At 34.8% G+C, this 21,229-nt stretch overlaps 1 protein-coding gene across 8 annotated transcripts in view; it reads left to right on the forward strand.

Moving 5' to 3' along the window:
• The window catches only part of cut (homeobox protein, cut), a 196,354-nt gene that overhangs the window by 79,024 nt on the left and 96,101 nt on the right, over positions 1 to 21,229 (forward strand). For all 8 annotated transcript variants that reach the window (XM_073078575.1, XM_073078577.1, XM_073078576.1 and 5 more), the window contains one exon: positions 20,403 to 20,732. In XM_073078575.1, coding sequence (XP_072934676.1) covers positions 20,403 to 20,732 — 330 coding nt within the window. The remainder of the gene's footprint in view (positions 1 to 20,402; positions 20,733 to 21,229) is intronic.

A 21,229-nucleotide genomic window follows, 5' to 3' on the forward strand; every position in this document is an offset into this window, starting at 1 on the left:
TTTTTTTTTTTTATACAATAGGATTATAAAAACAATGCCTGAATATTAAAAATAAAATGTGTTACTTACAGTAGCTAAAATACCTTTATCTTTTATGATAGTTTATTTTTATGTATTAACCTTACAAATTCCAGACTAAAAGATACAGGTTCCAATAGCTACTTAATATGCCTTGATTTAAAAATAAAGGAAAAATCACGATATGAAGTAAAAAAGTTCACTACTTTTCTTAAAAGTATGAAAAATTCATTAAATAACTCTTACATAATCTTAGCTTTGTTACTTCAAAAGATTTTACAATCTTACTTAAATCTGTTACAATTATTTTATATTTTTATTCTTTCATATATCATACGACAGTATAATATCTTACGCAAACGACGTAGGTAGACAGCTTCATCGAAAACGTCTAAAAATAACCCAAATTTAAGCCATTTGCATATAATTAACGAAAATTCTCAACTTCTCACTCTGAGCGTAGAATTTTTCGCCCGTATTAATTCCTTCATATTGACGCCGTGGGGCGACCGGGGGTAGGGAGATAACGGGAGACATAAAGCGTAGGAGATCGCTAATTCATCATAAGTTAAAGGGGTTTTTATGTACGCCCGGACGATACTCTTTGTACGGTGAGCAAAAACGACGTCTGGAGCGATAGGAAATCCCAAAAAATCGACGCCTCTCAAAGGCCAAACGTAGATGAGTTATTAATTAACTTTAAGGGATTTTTAGGACGGATTTTCGGACTCTTGTCTCTAATGCTCAAGCTTTCAAAGCTTGGAGTGTTGCCATACACTTATTCACCCCTTTTTGGGCAAAAAGTAATAGGGTAGATGGAATTGATAACGTTTTTCAAAAGATCTGCAAGCATTCGGAGTATTTGAATTGAATTAGGTTAGGTCATACTCTCATTGCATGGGGGGACGGTCCGCAGATAAATTTTTATTTTAATGCAATGTGTCATTAGGTAGAACAAAAGTAATATATTAAATATATTTTAATAACTTTTCTGTTCAAAAACGATTTTTTAAGTAAATTAACTTCTGAGAGCCACATAAATATTATTAGCGATCATTAGACAATGATATTTGAAATTAATGTAAAACTAAAACCATTCAGTGCAGCAACACATCCATTGCGACAATGTGTTTGAATAAAGTAATTAATTGATTAAAAAGGGCTCAGACACCGTTCGTTACAAGTTTTTACTCAAAGGAGAGAGGACCAAATTGATTTAACCGGGAGGGCAAACGTACTTAACTTGTCCTCAGCTCCCCTCGCGGCTCACACGCGAAAAATTAAAAATTGAGAATCGACAATCTATGAGAAAGTTTGACTTTTATTTATTCTCTTCGACATTGACACAAAATGTTGCGAACCCCGATTTTGGATTCGTTTGAACTTTTCGCCAACTGTTGCGGTTTTTTGCTTATTGCTAATTTGTCAAACTCTTCCGTTGCGATTTTGATGCATGGGGTGCTATGCGCTATGAGGGTACATACATAGATCTATATACATGGATGCTTATATCTACTCAATGAAGGACATCTATTCAATGAAGGTCGTATCGTAGTGCATTACGAAATACACTAAAATATGGTAGAACCCTTCGTGGTCCGACTGTAGATCAACTTCTGCCTACATTTGCGACAGTGGCCACTCATACTCTTACTATCAGGTATAGTCCGCATAAAATGCTAGTCCGCTAGAATATAGAAATGAATCGCGTCGCCATAGAAAATTGTATGACTACACCTGCTCGCAATATCTTCAGAGTGGACTAGCAGTTTGGCGACGACTATACCACTACATACAATTACTACTTCTATAAAATATGAAAAACATAAACCTTTAATTAGTACAGTAATTTTATTAGTCTTCCCTAAAAGCTCTCCAAAGCTCCGAAGCTCAAAGTCCGATTCCGATACAATACGCTTAGCAAGCTGACACCTCGTAACAAAATGAAGGCAACTCTTTAACTAAATTATAGTATATTGAATGCAATTATAAGTATTTTGTTTGGGGAAGTACGATGGGGCGGTGGGGGTAGAAGACGCGACTAACGCAGCTTCTATGTTTAGGAGATTTTACTTGGACTACTGTCTTTTAAATTATTTTATTTGGTAAAAATATGTTTTAGTTAATACTACTGTCGTCCTAGCACAATATTTATCTGTAGCAAGTAATTATGAATGTTAATAGTATTTACATAAATATCTGAAACTTGTACTTTTTCCATGGATGGACGCATACCCAAACTTTCATAATATTTACTTAACTTATCTCACTTAAATTGATATTAAAAATAATATAATTTTTGCGTGAAAGTACATGTCATTATACCTATCGCATGACGCAAGCCTCAGCCGCACGGCGCAAATCGTTACCGCACGACGCAAACCGCTAACGCATGACGCAAATCGCTAACGCACGACGCAAACTTGCCCCCACCCGTCCATTAATGGGGATCGATCGGATTAAAAGTGAAGTTTGGGATTTCAACGAAATAGAATTAATTGGGGATAGATTTTGATAAATACGAAGCCGATACGGAGTTACTTTTAAACGGTTTAACAACTCCACGGCTGAAGTAAGTTTTGTTCAAGGTAACTCGTGCCAATAAAGATCTAGTTCCGAAATGTATACTCGTTCTTTAGTCGGAAAATATAAAATAGCAACCGTTTGGGCTCTATATTGGGGAGAAAAATATACAAAGGTTATTTTGAATTCTATTTTTATTGAAACAAATTATACCAATTTATTCAGTAGATGAAAGTTATTGTCATCTAAAATTTATGGTTCTGGAAGTTTGTAAGGATTTTAAAGTTCTTTAGTAATTAAGTTCTTGTAATAGCCAGGTCATGTTCTTTTGGTTTTGCTTAGTATAATAAATAGGTATATAAATGATTTTATGCTCACAATCCCATACTAGGCTCGGTACCTCATAAAGACGACATAAATCATTAGACCCATGTATTCTAAAGTCATCATTTCTGCCTAGCCGAGAAACAAACCCGGAGCATACTCTTACATATACAAGGAAAGAACAGTCACCATCTGAATTGTCAAAGATATAGTAACTGTTCATTGAAGAGAAAATGCCATCTATAAAGATATCCTAACCTTTAAACTTAATTAAACCCGACCGATGCCACTAATTAACATATGCACGACTAAAGCGCCGCGGATACCGACTAAATCGGCACACAATAAGTCTACCACGGTAGACTCTATTCTTGGGCTGATATGGTCACATACCTAACGCGGCACGCAGATGTGCCAATACATACATTTGATCAATAAGTCACTCAAATTACTTTAGAAACGGTTGTAACATTATTTTGGATTTTTCTGAACTTAGTATGGGAATATTTTGTAATCCTTTTTTTTAGAAATTGAGTCAAACATGTATGTATGTATGTAATTGTACAGTCTGCTTTATGATAAGTCCCTATCTATAGGTACCTGTAATCGATCACCAATAGGATTGCAGTCTTATTCGATTTTAACCACAGCTACGTGTAAGGGCAGCAAGGACTAAGTTACAACTCAAATGAAATGTCTCTACTTTACCACATCATTCAAACTAGGCTATTACAAGACAGAAAGATGAAATGAGTGACAGGTTTAACTATCACTGAAATTCAGGGAACTTTAAATTGAAACTAAAATAGAAAATAAATAAATAGACTTTTTTTGAACATTGGTTCATTGGCACAAACATTGGTATTCGTAGATAAAATTAGTGCATTAAAGTGTAAAGTAACGTTAAAATGGAGTAAGTCAGCATACAAAGATTTGATTTTGTATGTATATGACCATCTGTGTAATTGTAATCTTTGCCCCTACCATCTATTCTCGTTCGGGCTGAGAATCCGATGCCAATTAAAATCGAATCGCAAGACAAATTGACTGCGAATCGATGACAGCGCTCCTGTGTTGCCAGCTCTAAGCACTAAGGTTGAATAGGACGAATGTATTTAAATAAAATTGTTTATTTTTGGTCCAAATGTGTTATATCAGTCGCAAAATTGAAATTTACTTGAGTTATGGGGACTTATTTTTTACAAAATAATTTAAATAAAATATTTAAAAATGTCATTTGAAATTTACACATTATTTACTTAAATAATGTTATATGTACTCGTATTAAAATAAATAACAAAATAATAATAATATACAGTGAATTTGAACAGTGATAAAGATAAAAATAAAACTATACATGAATGGTAAAGTATTTATTATTTCTTTTTTTACAGTTTATTCGTGAGTAAAATTCCTTAATATTTTCTAAAGGCTCTTTAAAAATTTATTTCACTTAGTTTAAAAAATGAATACATTTTTATTGTTCAACTTGAATCCATATGTGTTTGAAGTTCTTATGTCTGGCAACACTCCCGATCCTTTGAACCTGTGACGTGATTAAGCGACACTATTGACTTTGCTTTGTAAATCGCGATCCTTTGATCGACCGATCGAGATCTGCACTTATTGCATATTCCGATCGGCATTCCGATGTATGTTCATCTTCTATTTTTCCCCCGACTGAATTACTCTTTTTAGTGTTGTTGGTATAGTATGAGACTGAAAATGTATTTTATATCACGGCGTGCGTAAATGTACGTTTTACGCACGCTTCGCGTGCGCAAAACCCCCATTTCCGACCCCGTAATATAAAATTTTATACAACACTTGTCAGAAAAAAATTTTTCGTCCTCGTATTGTAATGTACTATTTAAATTCTGACACAAAATGCTTTTTTAATTAAGATTTAGTTAAAGAAAAAGTAGTAGATTTGAAGAATGTTTGTAGAAATAAGATTAATTGTCTTTCTTGATTTTTTTTTAGTTGAGAAAGTCCAGAACTCTAATACCTATAGGTACAGGAATACGAGCAATTTATAATGCTTTCATTAAAACCCTTTAAAGAACTTCCATCTAAAATTATCCTACAAATATTTAACTGTCAAAATTAGTAAAGTCAGCATGCAACTTTCCAATCCCTCAAATTTGTACCGATTCAAATTGAGACTGAAAAAGACCCACCTTGGGGGGCAAATAATTAAAAGGCTTCGTCCCAACTCGATGCCAGAACTTGGCAACTTCTGACGATGTTTGGACTTTCGTTCCGTTAATTTATAATTACGGCTAATTGGTTGTCTATCTATCCGTACTAGATCGGGAGTTGCAAGTTCGCTGTTTGAGTTTTGTCGCGAACATCTTTAAGTCTTTGAGACGTAGATTTGATCGCTCTTTTTTAGATAAAGTTGGCTAATTAACTCAAGTGATGTGATGGGACTGTTAAGTTAGGCGATCAAGTTCTTACTATATTTTTTATCGTTAAAAAATGATAACAATATACCATTTTACTAAACTTTAAAGTCTTGCTTAATATTCTAAATTTAAAAAAAATGTATTAATTATTATTTTTGCATATTAACTTTGTTAAATTTAGTATACTAACTTATTGGATTTACATGGATTACATTTGTCATGGATTTTCTCTCATACTGTAATATTTCATGATGAATTTAAATGATTACATGTATGTCTACACGTCCGCTCTGCTCGACGTCCACGCATTGAATGAGCTCTCTAGGCGGCCGACTCATTGACGGCCGCCATGTTGGCGTCCTGCCATCTTTGTTTCGGGTTTCACTACTGACACCGCTGTCATTCGGTGCGGTCCACCTTTACTTTTTTTAATTGCCATCTTGTCACTTATAAATGTCTAATTCGAGAAAACCGAACGCGAATTTGAATTATGAAGGACGTGGCTAACAAAATGGACGATTTGTTAGATTTGGCAGAAGTTTAGGCGACTATACTATATTTTTGAAATATCATAACGCTTCACACTAGCCAAATGAGATTTTTTTTTGTAAAAGGTAAATAGAAAATTATGCAGTCAACCAGACGCTAAGTAAGGGCTAAATTAAAACGCCTCGTGTAAATGTATCTCTCTTCAAACAAGAATACATCAGCACTTGACACTACTGCTATTAAACAATAATAAGCATAGCAGTCGTACCTTCACAGGCTAACCACGAAAGGTAATCAAAACATAGGACACACCGATACACTTCAGCGAACCACAATAGCTAGTAATCAATGTGAATTTACTAAGCTCCACATTTAAAAGCGTTCCCGGTTTCTAAATTAGATAATCCTAACCAGTAGAGCGTGTGTAATGGTCTAAACTAAATAAATGTGACATGTGTACCCACAACGCGCGGTCATGCCCCGTAACTCTGCAGCGGGTGTCCTTGCAAATTTGGATTATAATCCATATATCCACATAATCCATAATTCTGACTTACCAATAGTAGTCAGATTTGGGACTATTAGGACTTTTCGTGGCTCAACTAAGGCACTTACTCTATTATATAAGTGTACGTTTTCCCTGATTTGTATCTGGTTTTTAACTGGTTTTCATCAGCAGTGGGTTATCCATAATATCCATTTATGACCCGAGATAGAATTTCCTTACTAGTGTAGCGACGTATTTCTATTCGGTTCAAAAAAGTTCTTAGATTTTGAGACTTATTGGACTTATTGGTAAATATTATTTTTTTCTTTCCTTTATTCTTATGTCCTCAAATATAAACAAAGTTTAAATACAATAAAAACTTTCATAAACCTAGTCTTCAATGGTAACAATGTATGTAATGTAATGAATGTAATGTAATGTATTGACTTAAAAGTTATTATATTTCGGGACTTATCGATTAAAAAACCAATAAGCCCGTGTAAAACTGAAAAGGGCTTAAACATCTTTTTTTGCTTTTATTTCTTTTACACTCTAATATAGGCATCAGTGGTGTAATGTGAACGTGAAACATCAATGAACACCACTTACATATTAATACGGTGATACCTCGTTGAACGCGTTCGAAGATAAAAGCCGGCTAATATCGCCTCGGTAAAGCCTTTATTGGGGTGTAGGGTGAACACGTTTTAATATTTGAGGGGATACGTTTCAAAAATATTAGAAAGGTTTAATGTAGGATGGTGTTTAAATATATAAAAATGAAAGGCTATAATTTGATTCTGACGTAATTAAAATTTAAATTATTGAACAATCAAAACATATGAACTTTTAATCTAACAACTGTACTTTTCATATAATTTTATAAAAGTATGATAATAAGAACAATACATAGTTGGTTGACTTTTTCATATAATAGAAATAGCAGACATTAGTATAGTCCACCTGAGGACTAAGATGGAACGCATTGAATATGTAAAATTTGCCTTACTACACACTTCCCACAACACAGCAGACCTACCAATAGACAAATTGACAATTCATATCTATACCTCATATTGATGAGACAGTCCAAAAATTCTCAGTGGCATGGCCATGCCACCGCACTGAATCAGGTGTCGAGTTTGAGGAAGCTCGCTGAAAGCCTTAATATAATCTGTATCTACACTGAGTTTTTAATAAACCCCGTGTTAAAGCCCCTTTTACTTACGTTTTTTATTTTATTTTATGTACAAGCTTAGTTTTTTAAGGTTATTTATTGTGTCATAGATTCTTAATTTAAATACAAAACTTTTATGACTTTAGATGTTTGGTCTTACCTAAGATTCCAAGAGATTTGGTCTTAGTTCGCATATTTCTTAGAAATTAAAATAATATATGGACTCCCAAGCATGTAGTTTCAAAAAACCTAAATTCCAAAAAAGACAGTGCTTACTTCGTATTGAAACCTACTACTAAATAGTATCCTATACTAAACAATCCTTTACCACTACTTCATATACTATATGCTCACTATATACTAATTTAGAGCTATCCCCAAAAGTAGAACGTAAAAGAGTTTCAATAAGAAAGCCGCTTAAACAACAACTGAAGGAAAGAAACAACAACTGAAAGAAAGAACTGAACAAACATTTTATTTGAAGGTGATAGAACCCTTTGTAGTTCGACTCCGGTGGCACCACCGCCACACCTATTTCTACCTAATAACAGCAGTGTTAGGCGCTGCTGTGTTCCGGTTTGAAGGGTGTGATAAGGGAGTCATCCTTTTCCGAGGCGTTTCAGCTTATTCCTCACGGGTAGCGGCATCTGTGGCCGACCTCAGGTAGGAAAATCTGATCCTATCTGGGGTTGATTACAGATGTCCATGGGTGGCAATAGCCACTTACCATCAGGTGGACTGTATGCTCGTCTGCTACTCTTATATTATAAAAAAACTTCTTATCTCCGCTACTGTACTAAACTTACATAAATTCTTTCAAAACACTCAATATTTGACCAAAACCAACGCCAAAGCAAGTAATGAACAATTCACGAACGTTATAATTATCTCCATGCTATCTGATGCGTAATACATCAGAATCAAGCCAAGACGGAACAATGCGTGCGAATCGATAGCCATCTAAATGAGCTGTTCCTGATTGATTGAGAGGCGTGATTGTCTGCTCTTAATGCTTGTTACGACCGTTACGACGGTTTTTATATGTTTAAATATAATATAGGAGTAGCAGACGAGCATGCAATCCACCTGATGTAAGTGGCTACTGCCGCCCATGAACATCTGTACAACCCCAGATAGGAATAGATATTCCTACCTGAGGTCGGTCACAAATGCTACCCTTGAGGGCTAAGCTGGAACGCCTCGGAAAAGTCTGTCTCCCTTACCACATTCTTCAAACCGGAACCGGAACCGGAACCTTCAAACCTTTAGCAGAAACAAGTGTGACGATGGCCTGGAGCCGAATCAATAAGGACTGTTATATTTCAATACTGAAAATACGTATGTTATATTTCAATACTGAAAATACGTAATTAAAATTAAATTTACCTAAATATCTTCCTGATGCTCCAGTTATCACTCCACTCAAGACGCAGGTGTTGCGTTTTATTGTCTAAGTTCGCTAACTTAATAATTGCTTGTTAATGCACTATCGCACGGCGATGTGCGTTGCAATGCGGGGAAGACCTTATGATTGAGTAGAAAGGGGTATTGATGATAGATGATAATAATTGATTATATTATACAAAGATAATCTGACATTTAAGTTCTAATTATCTATGATTCATTTTATTACTCAAATTAAAAAGAAGAAATACTAAACGAGATTAAATGAAGATAAAATTGTAAAGCTAATAGACAAAGCAAATTAAATAAATTTCAAATATGAACTGTCTTCGGTACATTTCTTGAGAAAAATATTTGAACTTAACCCATTAATTCCCAAGGGGTTAAATAAAAGGATTTTTTTTAATTTTATTATTTATATTAGTTACATATACATTCAAAAGGAGAAAATCATAGTCAGAAAAAATATTGATCATTCCGTTTAAATTCCACAAAATGTTGCGTTTACGCAACGTTGGGCTAAGTGAACTTTAAAACTACTCTCAACTTACTTATATGGATGGACACTCAAGTACTAACGGGAGTGGAACATTTTAAAACAATCAGCATGAAGATGCACCTGACATTTTTTACACATGTAAATTGTTGTACTTCTACATTGTCGACATCTTCTTCGACGTTTATTTTCATGTTTTTCTGTGACATGACCAACATTATCATAGCGAATATTAGTAGGCAATGCGTTCTTGGATGGTGTTTTCATTGGTATTTGTATTTGAAACATTCAAAGAATGGCAATGCAAGGTAGCCGCTTTCATTTTCAGCAACGTAAGATTTGAAATCAAATTTGTTATATGAAAAAAATGTCAAAAAATACGCGATGTTTGCAAGGTTCTTCAATTAGGTATAACAGGTCTGGAACACATTTTGGTGCATTCTTTGACCTTTTTTATTTTCTTGAAATTGAAGTACTGGGCTCATCTAGCATATTTTCAGACTCAGTGGGTAAATCCGTGTGGATTTTATACGTTCCAACGATATCAGAGGGCAGATTGCTGTCGAAACCACCCAACATAGCATCATCTAGATCTTGTTCGTCGGTAACATTTTAACCGGTGGGGGGATGTATACAGCAACAATTTGTTTAGCATTTTGTAAATCCTCCTCTTCTTCCAACAAGCGCATAATTTCTTGTGAAGACAATGCGTTTTTATAAGCCATTATTACGTAGAGAAAATGCACTCGTTTTGTGGCTTACTACATAAACCAGAGAGCTTGAAGTTCAACAACTGACTAACTAACGAAACAAAAGCGTTTGTGTCGCTTGAGCTCCAAGAAATTATTGTTAACTATAAATTCCTAGCATGAATAGATCGCGGCATTATAATAACAAATATTCAATAATACTCCCAACGTTGCGTACACGCAACATTTTGTGGAAGTCTAAGTTAAACTATATATATAGGTTTTCCTTTTCAACAGAATTATTGAACTCATAAATAAAGTATTGTTAAATGTTTGTTTAGTGTAAAAAGTTCTGATTTATTTTAATTAATATTTTTTATGAATTTATGAATTTTTCTAATTGGAGAAGACTAAATTCGCCGTATTTCAAAATTAAAAATCAAATATATTTTTCACGAAAATAAGTGTCCAAATAATTATAACCTGTATTTTAGCTCTTCTTTTATAAACTGGATTAGATGTCAAAGATTACTGTCCTATTTTTAATACAAAAAAAAAATCAAACATAAAATGTTGCGTTTACGCAACGATGGGTAAAGATGGGACCACTCAACTAAATATCATTTATTTATATTCTACATTAATTTCGTATATTACATATAAAATATCTTAATACTCGGAATCATAGAGAAATAATAAAAAATACGAAACACAACCATTACGTACAAAAGATGGTATTAAACGAAAATAATTTAATTTTTTTTGCAGTATCTGACATGACTGTTTAGCACTTCTGGCGTGTTGCCAACAGAGAAATAAAATCTTTGACTATTTCGCTCTTACTACGAATGTAGTTTTATTTATAGACGCCATCAAAGTTGGCTAAAAATTATCTTCACAAATACTTTACGTCGACATCGTAGTCTTTTTGTTTGTAATTATCTTGTAATAACAAAAGACGCTATTTAAAATGTAGTAACTGCCAGAATCTACACGTAAACTAAAACAAAAAATTCTAACACAAGTACTTGCGATACCAACACAAAAGTAATTTACGGATGTATTCTGTACTTACACTGGCATTTGACCGACATTCTAGAATTCGAAATTTAAATATCAAACAAACCAATTTCGGAAATGAAACGTCACTACAAAGTCAAACCGTCGCGAGAATTACCGAAAACACACGAAAATTCAAATGTGGAGCGCCCGAACCAATCGGATTATCGTTCTACATGTACTCGTATAAAAGACGAAAATTCGCGCGAGGTCTTACCCCTTTCACCCTGCTGGGGGTGTAGGGGGAACCTAATGGCAGCCACTCGGATTCATTAGTAAATTAGAAAGCGGATGAGTCCAAAGTTAGGAAAATTCAATATCTAATAATGATTAGCTGTTCTAATACCTGCCTTGTCGATCGGAGCGGTGTTTGAATTCGTCAATCAGAGTTTGAGTTGGTTCCGTATAATTCGGAATTGAATTATCTAGTTTCCGATTGACTGTTTGGATATTCGTTCGGTTTTGTTTGCCGCCTACCTGACTTTGATTCACGCTTCGCGGATTTTGTTTTGCGTTCGAACGCATTGGACGACTCGAAATTGTGGTTGCAACTAAACGTCGAGTTTTTGAACTTTTCTAATTAATTTTGTGTGTGCATATTGGATCGTTTGTTTATTTTAGATACAAGTAACAATTTCAATACAGTATACATGTGTCGTGTGGTTGTTACGTTTAGTTAAGATATGTTTTAGATAAGATTATCGAAGCATTTATGATTTAGTTTCTTTAATATTTTTTTTTATGCATTTAATTTGTTATTACTACTTTAAAACTATTAAAAATAGTTTTAAATCTGACCAACACGGAAGTAAGATTAACTTATTTGATAAATAAACATTCTGGGACTTCGATTTTTCGACAGCAGAAGATTATTATTTCGGGCTGTCGAAACGCGTTTCCTTGTCTACGGGAATTTCAAAAATAAAACCTGGGTAATTCGATGCGAGGAGCAAATTAAAACTGACATTGAGAGATTAAGACTCCGCCGAGTGGTATCGACTACGGGGGAATAGACAAACATTCTTTTTTAATATCGCCCAATTGTACGTAATTTGATTAAGCATCTTATCTTTATTTTTCCAACGCTCCGTTTCATTTTGAGAAAGTGCTCTTGATAATGGAATCTACTGATATTACTTTCTGGTTATGGGTTTGCTATCAAACAATTTGAAGAAGTTAGACATTAGCGCGTTTGAACAAACAAATAAAAAAAGTATTATTTGTTATCAAATCATATGAAGAAAATACAAAATTAAGCTGTGAGACTTTCTGTACTTCAACTGATGCGGCACGACTACTTGTCATATTATGTACTAGGTACCTATCATATATTATGTTGTAATAGCAGTATTTACACTTCGTAAGCTAAACTACTTGAAACAAAGTTACAATTTATAATTGTAACCGATTAAATATTTAAGCAACGTCGGGTGAAGCCAAGTGTTGGATGGGTAACCGCGTTAAATAAACATGCGCGTTTTTAAACGTTTTTATGCAACTAGTAGTACGTTAAGCCGACAATCCCGTATCATATGACACTGCTATCAAATATAACTAAATAACTCTAAAAGAACTACGAGTATGTTACAAAACTCCGAATAAAAAATATTTAGACCGGATAAAAACAAAACAATAGATGTGTCTATTAATTTAGTGCTTATAGCATTGAAACAAATATTTGACCGGTCACACACTCGTGATTTGGGGCACGAGGGGTGGGCCCAGACAAAGGACATAACAAACTCTACAAAAATATACAGACACACCGTCTGGTAGAGTCGCCTATGATAGGATTGTATACGTTATTTGTTCACTTGAAATATCGACCTCCTAACTAATCTATTTCGAATCTTATTTTATTTATAATATTGAAGTTGCATATACGTGTAATCCGCCTGACGGTGATGAAGTGGCTGCCGCTCATGGACATCTCTAATCAACTGCAGATAACATTAGATTATTACTTGAGGTTGGGCACAGATGTGTTGCTACCCCTGACTAAAAACTAAGTTTGAATGCCTCAAATGTACCCTTACTATACGCAGCTGTTATCAGGCAGAATAAGGTGTGAAGGTCGTGTTTCTAGAGTTGAACCACAGAGGGTTCTACCATCTTCAAGAAGGATCAAGATGAAACACAAATAAAGTCTACTTATCCTTCCCCATAAAAAAATAACATCAAGCTCTGAACAGTTTTTGTCTTTGATTTATTTCAAAAATTAACCCTCTTAATTCTTGTTGGGTCTTCGAGACCCCCTCCGCGAATTTGTCCAGTTCTACACGTTCCGAACAATGCGCAGTGCTCACCAGACCGATGCGTAATCCTGTAAGCTTCTAACCGATTTTCACCCAATTCGATTATTTAAAAATGTTACAGCAGCTCTGTGTCTTTGTTTATATTTAAAATATTTATCTTCAATTCTTTGGAATTGTAAAAATCTTGAGTAATTTATTTTGTTTCAATACCCAGTGGTATGAATATTGTGACAAATGACTAACACCAACTATCATACAATGTGCATTCAATAAAAAGTACTTTCTCGAATCGAAAACAGAAAGCTGAACATACATGATGTTCAGCTTTCTGTTTTCGATTAGGGGATCCATAAAATGTAATAAATACGAATAAATAAGCAAAACGAAAATCACGCACCGATAACTTATCTGTGCAAAGAAAGCCCAAATTAATTAACAAGTCGCCTACATATCGACGGGGGTGGCCAACAAAAAACCCACCCGAAGCCCTCGTCCAAGGAGACCCGTCCTTTATCATATTTATTTTATTTCAATTCCGTACGAATTTAATCCTTTTCCATTAATTAGTGACCGCTCCCCGTATAATGCGGGGTCTGGGGGACCCAACCCTTAGCGAGTGCGTTAATTTTTCTTGGTGGCAGACGCAGGGTTACGGCACGTCGTGACGAGCGTTTTTTTCTCGGTCTATTACGAATTCATACAGAGAATTGAATTTGTGTCTGTTTATTTTGCCGATTACGGGTTTGTTTGTCACGATTTTGTTAGCTATTGACACAATATTATGAGTAGAGCATTATATAATTACAATTAAAAGCTCGTAAGGTCTTAAGAAAGATAGTAAGTTCATAAATTCATAGTTATTATGCGGGAACTGCCGCCCACAACTGTAACACCTGATGATAACACCGAAACAGTCGAAAGTTCTACAACCTTTAAGAACACATGACTCACATGACTGCAACCACAGACAAGATCAAGCTATGTGCGTCAAAGATAACTGTTCCGTAAACAGCAGAACACAACAGTTAGTTGAGCTCGCGGAAATGTAATCCGAAAATCGTAAAGCCGAAATAAAAATTACGGTTAATTAAGACCGATGTGGAATGGCCAATTAATATGATACATGAAGATGAAATCAGATAAGAGCCGTGAATTTCAATGAGCAGGCGCATCCGTTTCTAAATCATAATCATAATAAAACCGCTTTGAACAATAATGGCGGAAAACGTTATTCGGTGAGAGCGATGCGGAGTTTTATTGTCAAACCGTGCATAAATAATGCTTAATTTTTTCATTTCACACATGCTACACGTGTTGATAACCTTACGCTGGCTATTATCATATTAACTGAATTAATGCTCTGGAAAAAGTATACGTCAAAATATAAGGCCAGTTAAAAGAACCGTGACATGTAATCAGTTTCATATAAAATTAATTTTCTTAGTGTTGTGTGGAAAGCCAAGTCTGAAATGGATAGACAAACAACGTAATATAAGGTATGAAATAAGAACAATCATATAATTAATTTAATTACCAATGAAGTTAGAGAAATTACAGCTAATTGTGCTCATAATTTAAATACCTATCTTCATAATATAAATACAGTATGTTTCACCACTGTACCGTATGACAAAGATACTAATTCAGTAGCTACAAAATTCTCTGAAAACGATGAATTGGAGTGTTAGAATCATCGGAATATCAATATCAATAATGTTAAATTTACATTAGAAATTCCGGAGCTTAGCGCTGTCTGGGTGAGTCACGTCTGAATGACTGAAACTGTGCCAATCGGTCGCTTTGTCTAGCGGCTGGTGTTTTCAGCAATTCTCCTGTGTGATAATTGAGTACTACTTGAACGGTGAGAATGACGATTTAAGTTTTTCTCTTCAATTATTAAAAGCCCTTCAAACAATATATCTGATCTGTAACGACGGTTAGTACAATAGGTATAATATTGAATTGCCATAGGTATATATTACGGAATTGAGTTGTGGTTTTACAAACTATGATTTATTTTCGTTCCAACCTAAGCAATCAGAAGCTATAGGCAATTTAAGTTTACAATTATATGTACAAAGCATAAAAACAATAATTAAGTATGTCATATTTTGGCAAAATAGTCGAGTTTGCAAAAACGTGTCTTTCCGTTAGTTACCAAAAAAAAATGTACCGACAGAATTTAAAGTTTCTGCGTATAGACAAAAGCAATTCACTAATTAAAATTCTCGTTACAGCGACAAGAATAACTAGTTTCGGGTTTACTAGTGCAAATTTCGAAATAAATTCGCGAGCAGATAAAAGAAAATACAACGCTGGATACTTAGTAAATGCACAAAAAGTACTCAATATGGGCAGACGTTTTAGTCTTGTTTCTGGACTCGAAGCTATGTACGCTCCACAAATTCACTATTTTCCAAAGAAAACCTTGATACCCCAAAAGAGAGTCGAAAATCGACTGGTGGAACTAGAAATAGTAACAATAAAAAGTAATGTTGATATTAATATTCATAAAAAGCTAAAACATGAAATTTTTGGCTCAGTTAATCGTATTAACTCATTGAAACATTAGAGTGTACCGTTGCTCCCGTGAGATTCGCCTAATCTGAGGCTTAAACAATTTTGATGGCGATGGTTTCAATAGATAAGCAATTCTTTGTTGCAGTAGAGTTAGTGAATGAATCGGACGATGTTTTAATTGCTACTTATAAGGCTGATTCGATCTGTGAACACTGGCCATCGGGGCTGAACGCCGATGGAAAATAACTCAGTTTTATTACCGAGCATTCGAGTCGAATTTTTGAGAGTTTAATTAGGTGTAACGCAGCCAGTCAAAATCGTGTAATCCGAGTCGAATTTTTGAGAGTTTAATTAGGTGTAACGCAGCCAGTCAAAATCGTGTAATCTTTTTAATGTAATTAATACAGAATTTTAAAATTAATTTGTATTAAAATTAACGTGTACGTGTATTATTTATGAATTTGAAGTAACGAACACATAGACCGTTTGAAGGTATTAGCCATATAAGTGATCAGCCATTCATGGATATACGTAACCCTAAGTAGAATTATAGTCAGACCTACCTAAGGTCGGCAACAGGTGCGTCCTCTGAGGACTAACTTGAATCGCCTCGTTATATTTAATTTAACAGATCTGTTTTGTATATGTTTTATATTTCATTATATTTTATCGTAGTCTATACGGCAGACAAGCTACCTTGTGGAAAAAAATAATCATCGTCTTGATATTAGACGAGAGAAGAGCTCTTAGAACTATTAAAATGAAAAAAATGTTCCTTTGGACAAATTACGCTGTATCTTTATATTCTAACATTCCAATCGACTTCTCCACGCTAAATTTTTAGGAGTTTATTTATGTGTTACGAATCGTACATAATTTCGTGAAGGGACGAGTAACAGTCTCAAGAGATGTCCCAAAGCCCATTGTCGTCGATAAACAAAATGAAACCCGCAAACTTTGATTGAGCTATCCCAAATTTATTAAATTGTATTGATGAACCGATGAAAGGACCCGAATTAATACCGAACGGGTGCGATTGGACCCCATTGTTTCTACATCGGCTTTGTCTACGACTAATCGGGTGAGAATTGTTTTTGGTTTGTTTTCTTTATCTTTGATTATGTTGATTTCGTAGAAATATTGAATGTTAGGCAAAATTTATAGAATTAATAAAGATTCATCTTTTGATCTCTTCTCAAAATCTACAATACATTTCATAGTTTCATGCCAAATGTGTTACAATTTTGGAGCAAAATCAATTCCTTTTAATTCCCAATATGCAAGTGAATTATTACCTGTGTGGTTCGACCACCGCAAATATTTTGTCTTACAGCAATAATGTTCGCAAAGATACATTTCCATCATAAAAGCCAAACATTACAGACATTTTAAGTACGGACTAAGGTTATATCAATTCTAAGCGTTATAAAAGTCTATGGGCAGCAACTTAACAGGTGGATTGCCTAAATGTTTGCCATTTCTATAAAATAGAAGATAAAAATCCGATGTTATCTAAAACAATAAATCAATGTCCCGAAGTTGTGAGATCCAGTTCCATAGCCATCAACATCGTGGTATTCTCTCACATTAAAGGCGTGGAATTAACTGTGTCGTCAGCCATTACAATTGTAATTATAAAAACATTTCCACTAATATTTGGGCTTTCGGTTATTTTTAACGATACCAAATTGTTATATTTTTCTTACGTTCGAGTTCTCACAATTAATGCGAGACGGTGGGTGATTTTCCCTGTACATAATTGAGTGGGCAAACATTCATGATTTTTAATGAACGCGGCGATCGCCTCACTTTTCTAACTTTCTAGTTGTAAACATAAAATTATTCGGTCCAAAATTGTAATGCCTTTATGTAATTAGATTAGAATTTGAACCGAGATATGTATGTCCGTTGTGAAAACTATTTATCATTTTTATTAAGTCAATATTTCTTTTGTTGCTGTGCTTAAATTTTAGTTCCATCAAGTAAACCGAAAGTCATTAAACCCACATTCGTTACGCTTCAGTTTTTAAATATAATTTTGGTAATATTTTTGTTATCGCTTCCGACATCGAGGCGTTCAAAATCTTTCACCGTGTGTAATGTATATTTAAATTAAATATTAAAATTAATGAGGTATTTTAAAACAGTACCTTTTGTGCGTGTGTGAAAGATATCTAAGACATCATCGTTGAAATATTCGCTTTATTTCTTTGCTTCAATTTTGGCAATTTGTGTGAAATATAAAACGATCTTCACATTATTTTTTTCATTTGCTTCTATCTGTTTCACCTCCCACTCAAGTGTTCGTAGACGAATAACCCGTAGGCCGAAATTATAATATTGTCATCTGGCCATGACGTAACGTATGATTTGAGCTATACTCTTAAATTGAGTATGATTGATCGCTCCTGTCATTATTTTATGACTCATCACATTGGCTTCAGGATAAGATTTTTAAATTCTATCAAGACGACACGAATGTTTACTAATACAAAACTGGCGTAATTTTAACAGTTGTTGTATTGCCAATGTAAGGGTACTTTCTGCATTATAGCAGCGTGACGCTGAAGAAAATTTTGTACTATCTTTACGAATAGTAACGCATTTATGATCTTATTTTTATTTAATGATGGTTTTGCATATTGGTTAGTTCATATAAAACATCTCCTAAAAATAGGTGTATAGTTCTAAAATCTATCAAAAGCTTATTAGTTTGCCGGACTTTCTCAGTATATTTACTAATTAATTTCCGCATAGCTTTCGCTATTTTAAATAAAGGAATTTATTAAACAAATTCTCAATTGCCACAATTGTATTGTATGACCTTTAATCCCTATCACAGTCTATATCGCATTGTTAGTTAACATTTTATCGATTTCCGCCTACGCTTTCCTTACATTTATGGGAATTGAAACTCTTATCCCATTATATCTATTAACAGAAAAATCTCCCTTGATCACGAGTACCTAAGATAGGTTTTCGAATGGATCGCGATATATAAAAACAATAGAATCAAACGAATTGAGAGATAAAGCGTTAATTATCGGACGAATCTTCGCCATTAATCCGACAATCGTAGATTTCATCGGGAAACCGAACGAATGCGCGTAGGCGCAACATTTCTGCGTGTTAGGCGATTGTACACTGGTTGAAATATATAAAATATATAACTATAAGTAGGGTTTTTATCAAATAAAGAGCTTGTAAAGTAATTATGTTTTATTAAAGAACTCACGCGTTACAAATTCAGAAGAGGAAAGGGAAGAGAGCGCCACACAGCGGCGAGACGTAAATCTAAAAATTGGTTGCGTTCCTAATTAGATTATAAATTATTAGTACTATACAGTGAGTAAAAATATGGTTCACTAATTAAAAAAAATAAAAAGACCACAATGAGAACAATTAAAAAAAAATTGAATATGGTACACATACATGATTATAGCATAAATGATATATTTAATTTAACACGTAATTACTTTAAGACAAATAATTGCACACGTTGAAAGAAAAACGCACAAACGAATTTCAACATGTTTGCGACTACATAGACTTGCTAATAGAACCTACAGAACTAAAAAGCAATCATCAAACAACCATCAAAGCTAATCCTATCTGCCAACCTCCTTACCAGCAATCGATGCGATGCTATCTGCCCAGCGGCGCCCGGCACGTCACGCGTGCTCGCACATTCCTTCTCATTTGCTTTCCTTACGGGGTCATTAACCACAATATTTTTTCTAGCAGGCCTTTATTGAGCTTCGGAAGCTATCATTAACAATGTTTAAAAATAATTAGGAACAGCTGAGGTTGTTAGATTATAGATATGTATAAAAGGCACAAAAATTATGACAATCTTAACCATTACTGCAATGAATGTCCAAAGTACGATCTCTGAAACTTTTTTCATGGTTCGAATGAATCTGTGTTATTTACGTATAAAGATCCATAGTTGAAGTCATCGTTTAAAATATACTTATCAAATCGCATCAAAATGTATATTTAACAAAGACTTGCAAATACAGTAGTATAACCTTGCCCGCAATTTACCTTGAAGATCGTAAAACTTCGCTTGATAACCACACTCGAACCCAAATTAAACCGGCGATTGCAGCGCGAATCGGTAATGCGAACGCGATCCAGGACAAAAACCAACGGTCGAGTAGTCCCAACAAAGGCTCTCGCGCCGACCAATCAACATCCAACATCCGTTTTAATGAGATCGAACAGATTAGGCACTAAATGAACAGCGTAATGAATGCCGCAGGAAGTGCGACAAAGGATCCCTACGTCACCGGCCAGGCCAACTGGTCTATGGGAACTGATAAATAATTAGATTAAAAACAACAGCCCGTGAAACAGGCGCCTGCGAATCGATGTTTCCGCTATTGCACAAAAATGAATATTGAATGGATGGAGGATGCAGTTAATTAAACAATTGTACACCTACACAAAGGGGAAACAAAAACGAACAAACTATGAATTTACACTTTCAGAACAGAAGAGAACATACTTGTTGATTATACTAAATATTAACACCTTTTTCCTTGTTACAGAGAGCTACCTTGGCGGAGAAGGAGGTGACTACGCTGAAGGAACAGCTAGCTACCACAAGCCCGACCCCCCTCCAAGCCACCGTGCCGCCAAAGACCAATGGCACCCACCTAGAACCCACGAGGGACCAGGCCACAGAGACCAGAATACCAGACGGATTCAGTCCAGATATCAAAGAAGAGAAGAGAAGATCACCAGAAATTGATGAGGATTTAGAACATAAGATAGAAATGGCTGCTACGGCGAGGAGTAATAGCAATTCTTCGAGGAGCAGTCCTGTAGTGAACCAGGGAGGCAACTTGGAGAATGAACTCGCTGCCAAAGAAAAAGAGGTAATAACAAACATATTATTTTACTGAACATAACTCAACATTGGCATCTAAATTTAATAGCTGTTTTCTGTTTAAGGATTTTTAGTTTAAACACTCGTAAAATCCTTTCGTAAATCAACTAGTACTCGTAATATAAACACTGGTTTTATATTAAACAGTAATCAACAAAGTATATGTTTTTGCAACACGAGCCACCTATCTATACTGGACAACTTTAAACACGAGCCACCTATCTATACTGCACAACTTTAAAGTGTTTACATACACACTCAAAGTTCGTCCGACACCGGATATAAAAACCAAACAATAGGCGATAAATTAAAGGCTTAGGAGATGCTGAGATCCCCAGATCCCAGACGTATCCGACTTCCCGTATAGATAAGCGTGAGTTGTGCGTATGAGGTCACCCGGTTAACTGGTAGAAAATTACAGAGGATGCAATAGCCTTGGCGATGCGCCCGCTCGTATCGAACGTAACGTACGATCAATAAATCAAT

This window comes from Epargyreus clarus, unplaced genomic scaffold (genome assembly GCF_041222505.1).
Source record: "Epargyreus clarus isolate Ecla_fem2 unplaced genomic scaffold, WU_Ecla_fem_2.2 ptg000012l, whole genome shotgun sequence".
Taxonomy (NCBI): domain Eukaryota; kingdom Metazoa; phylum Arthropoda; class Insecta; order Lepidoptera; family Hesperiidae; genus Epargyreus; species Epargyreus clarus.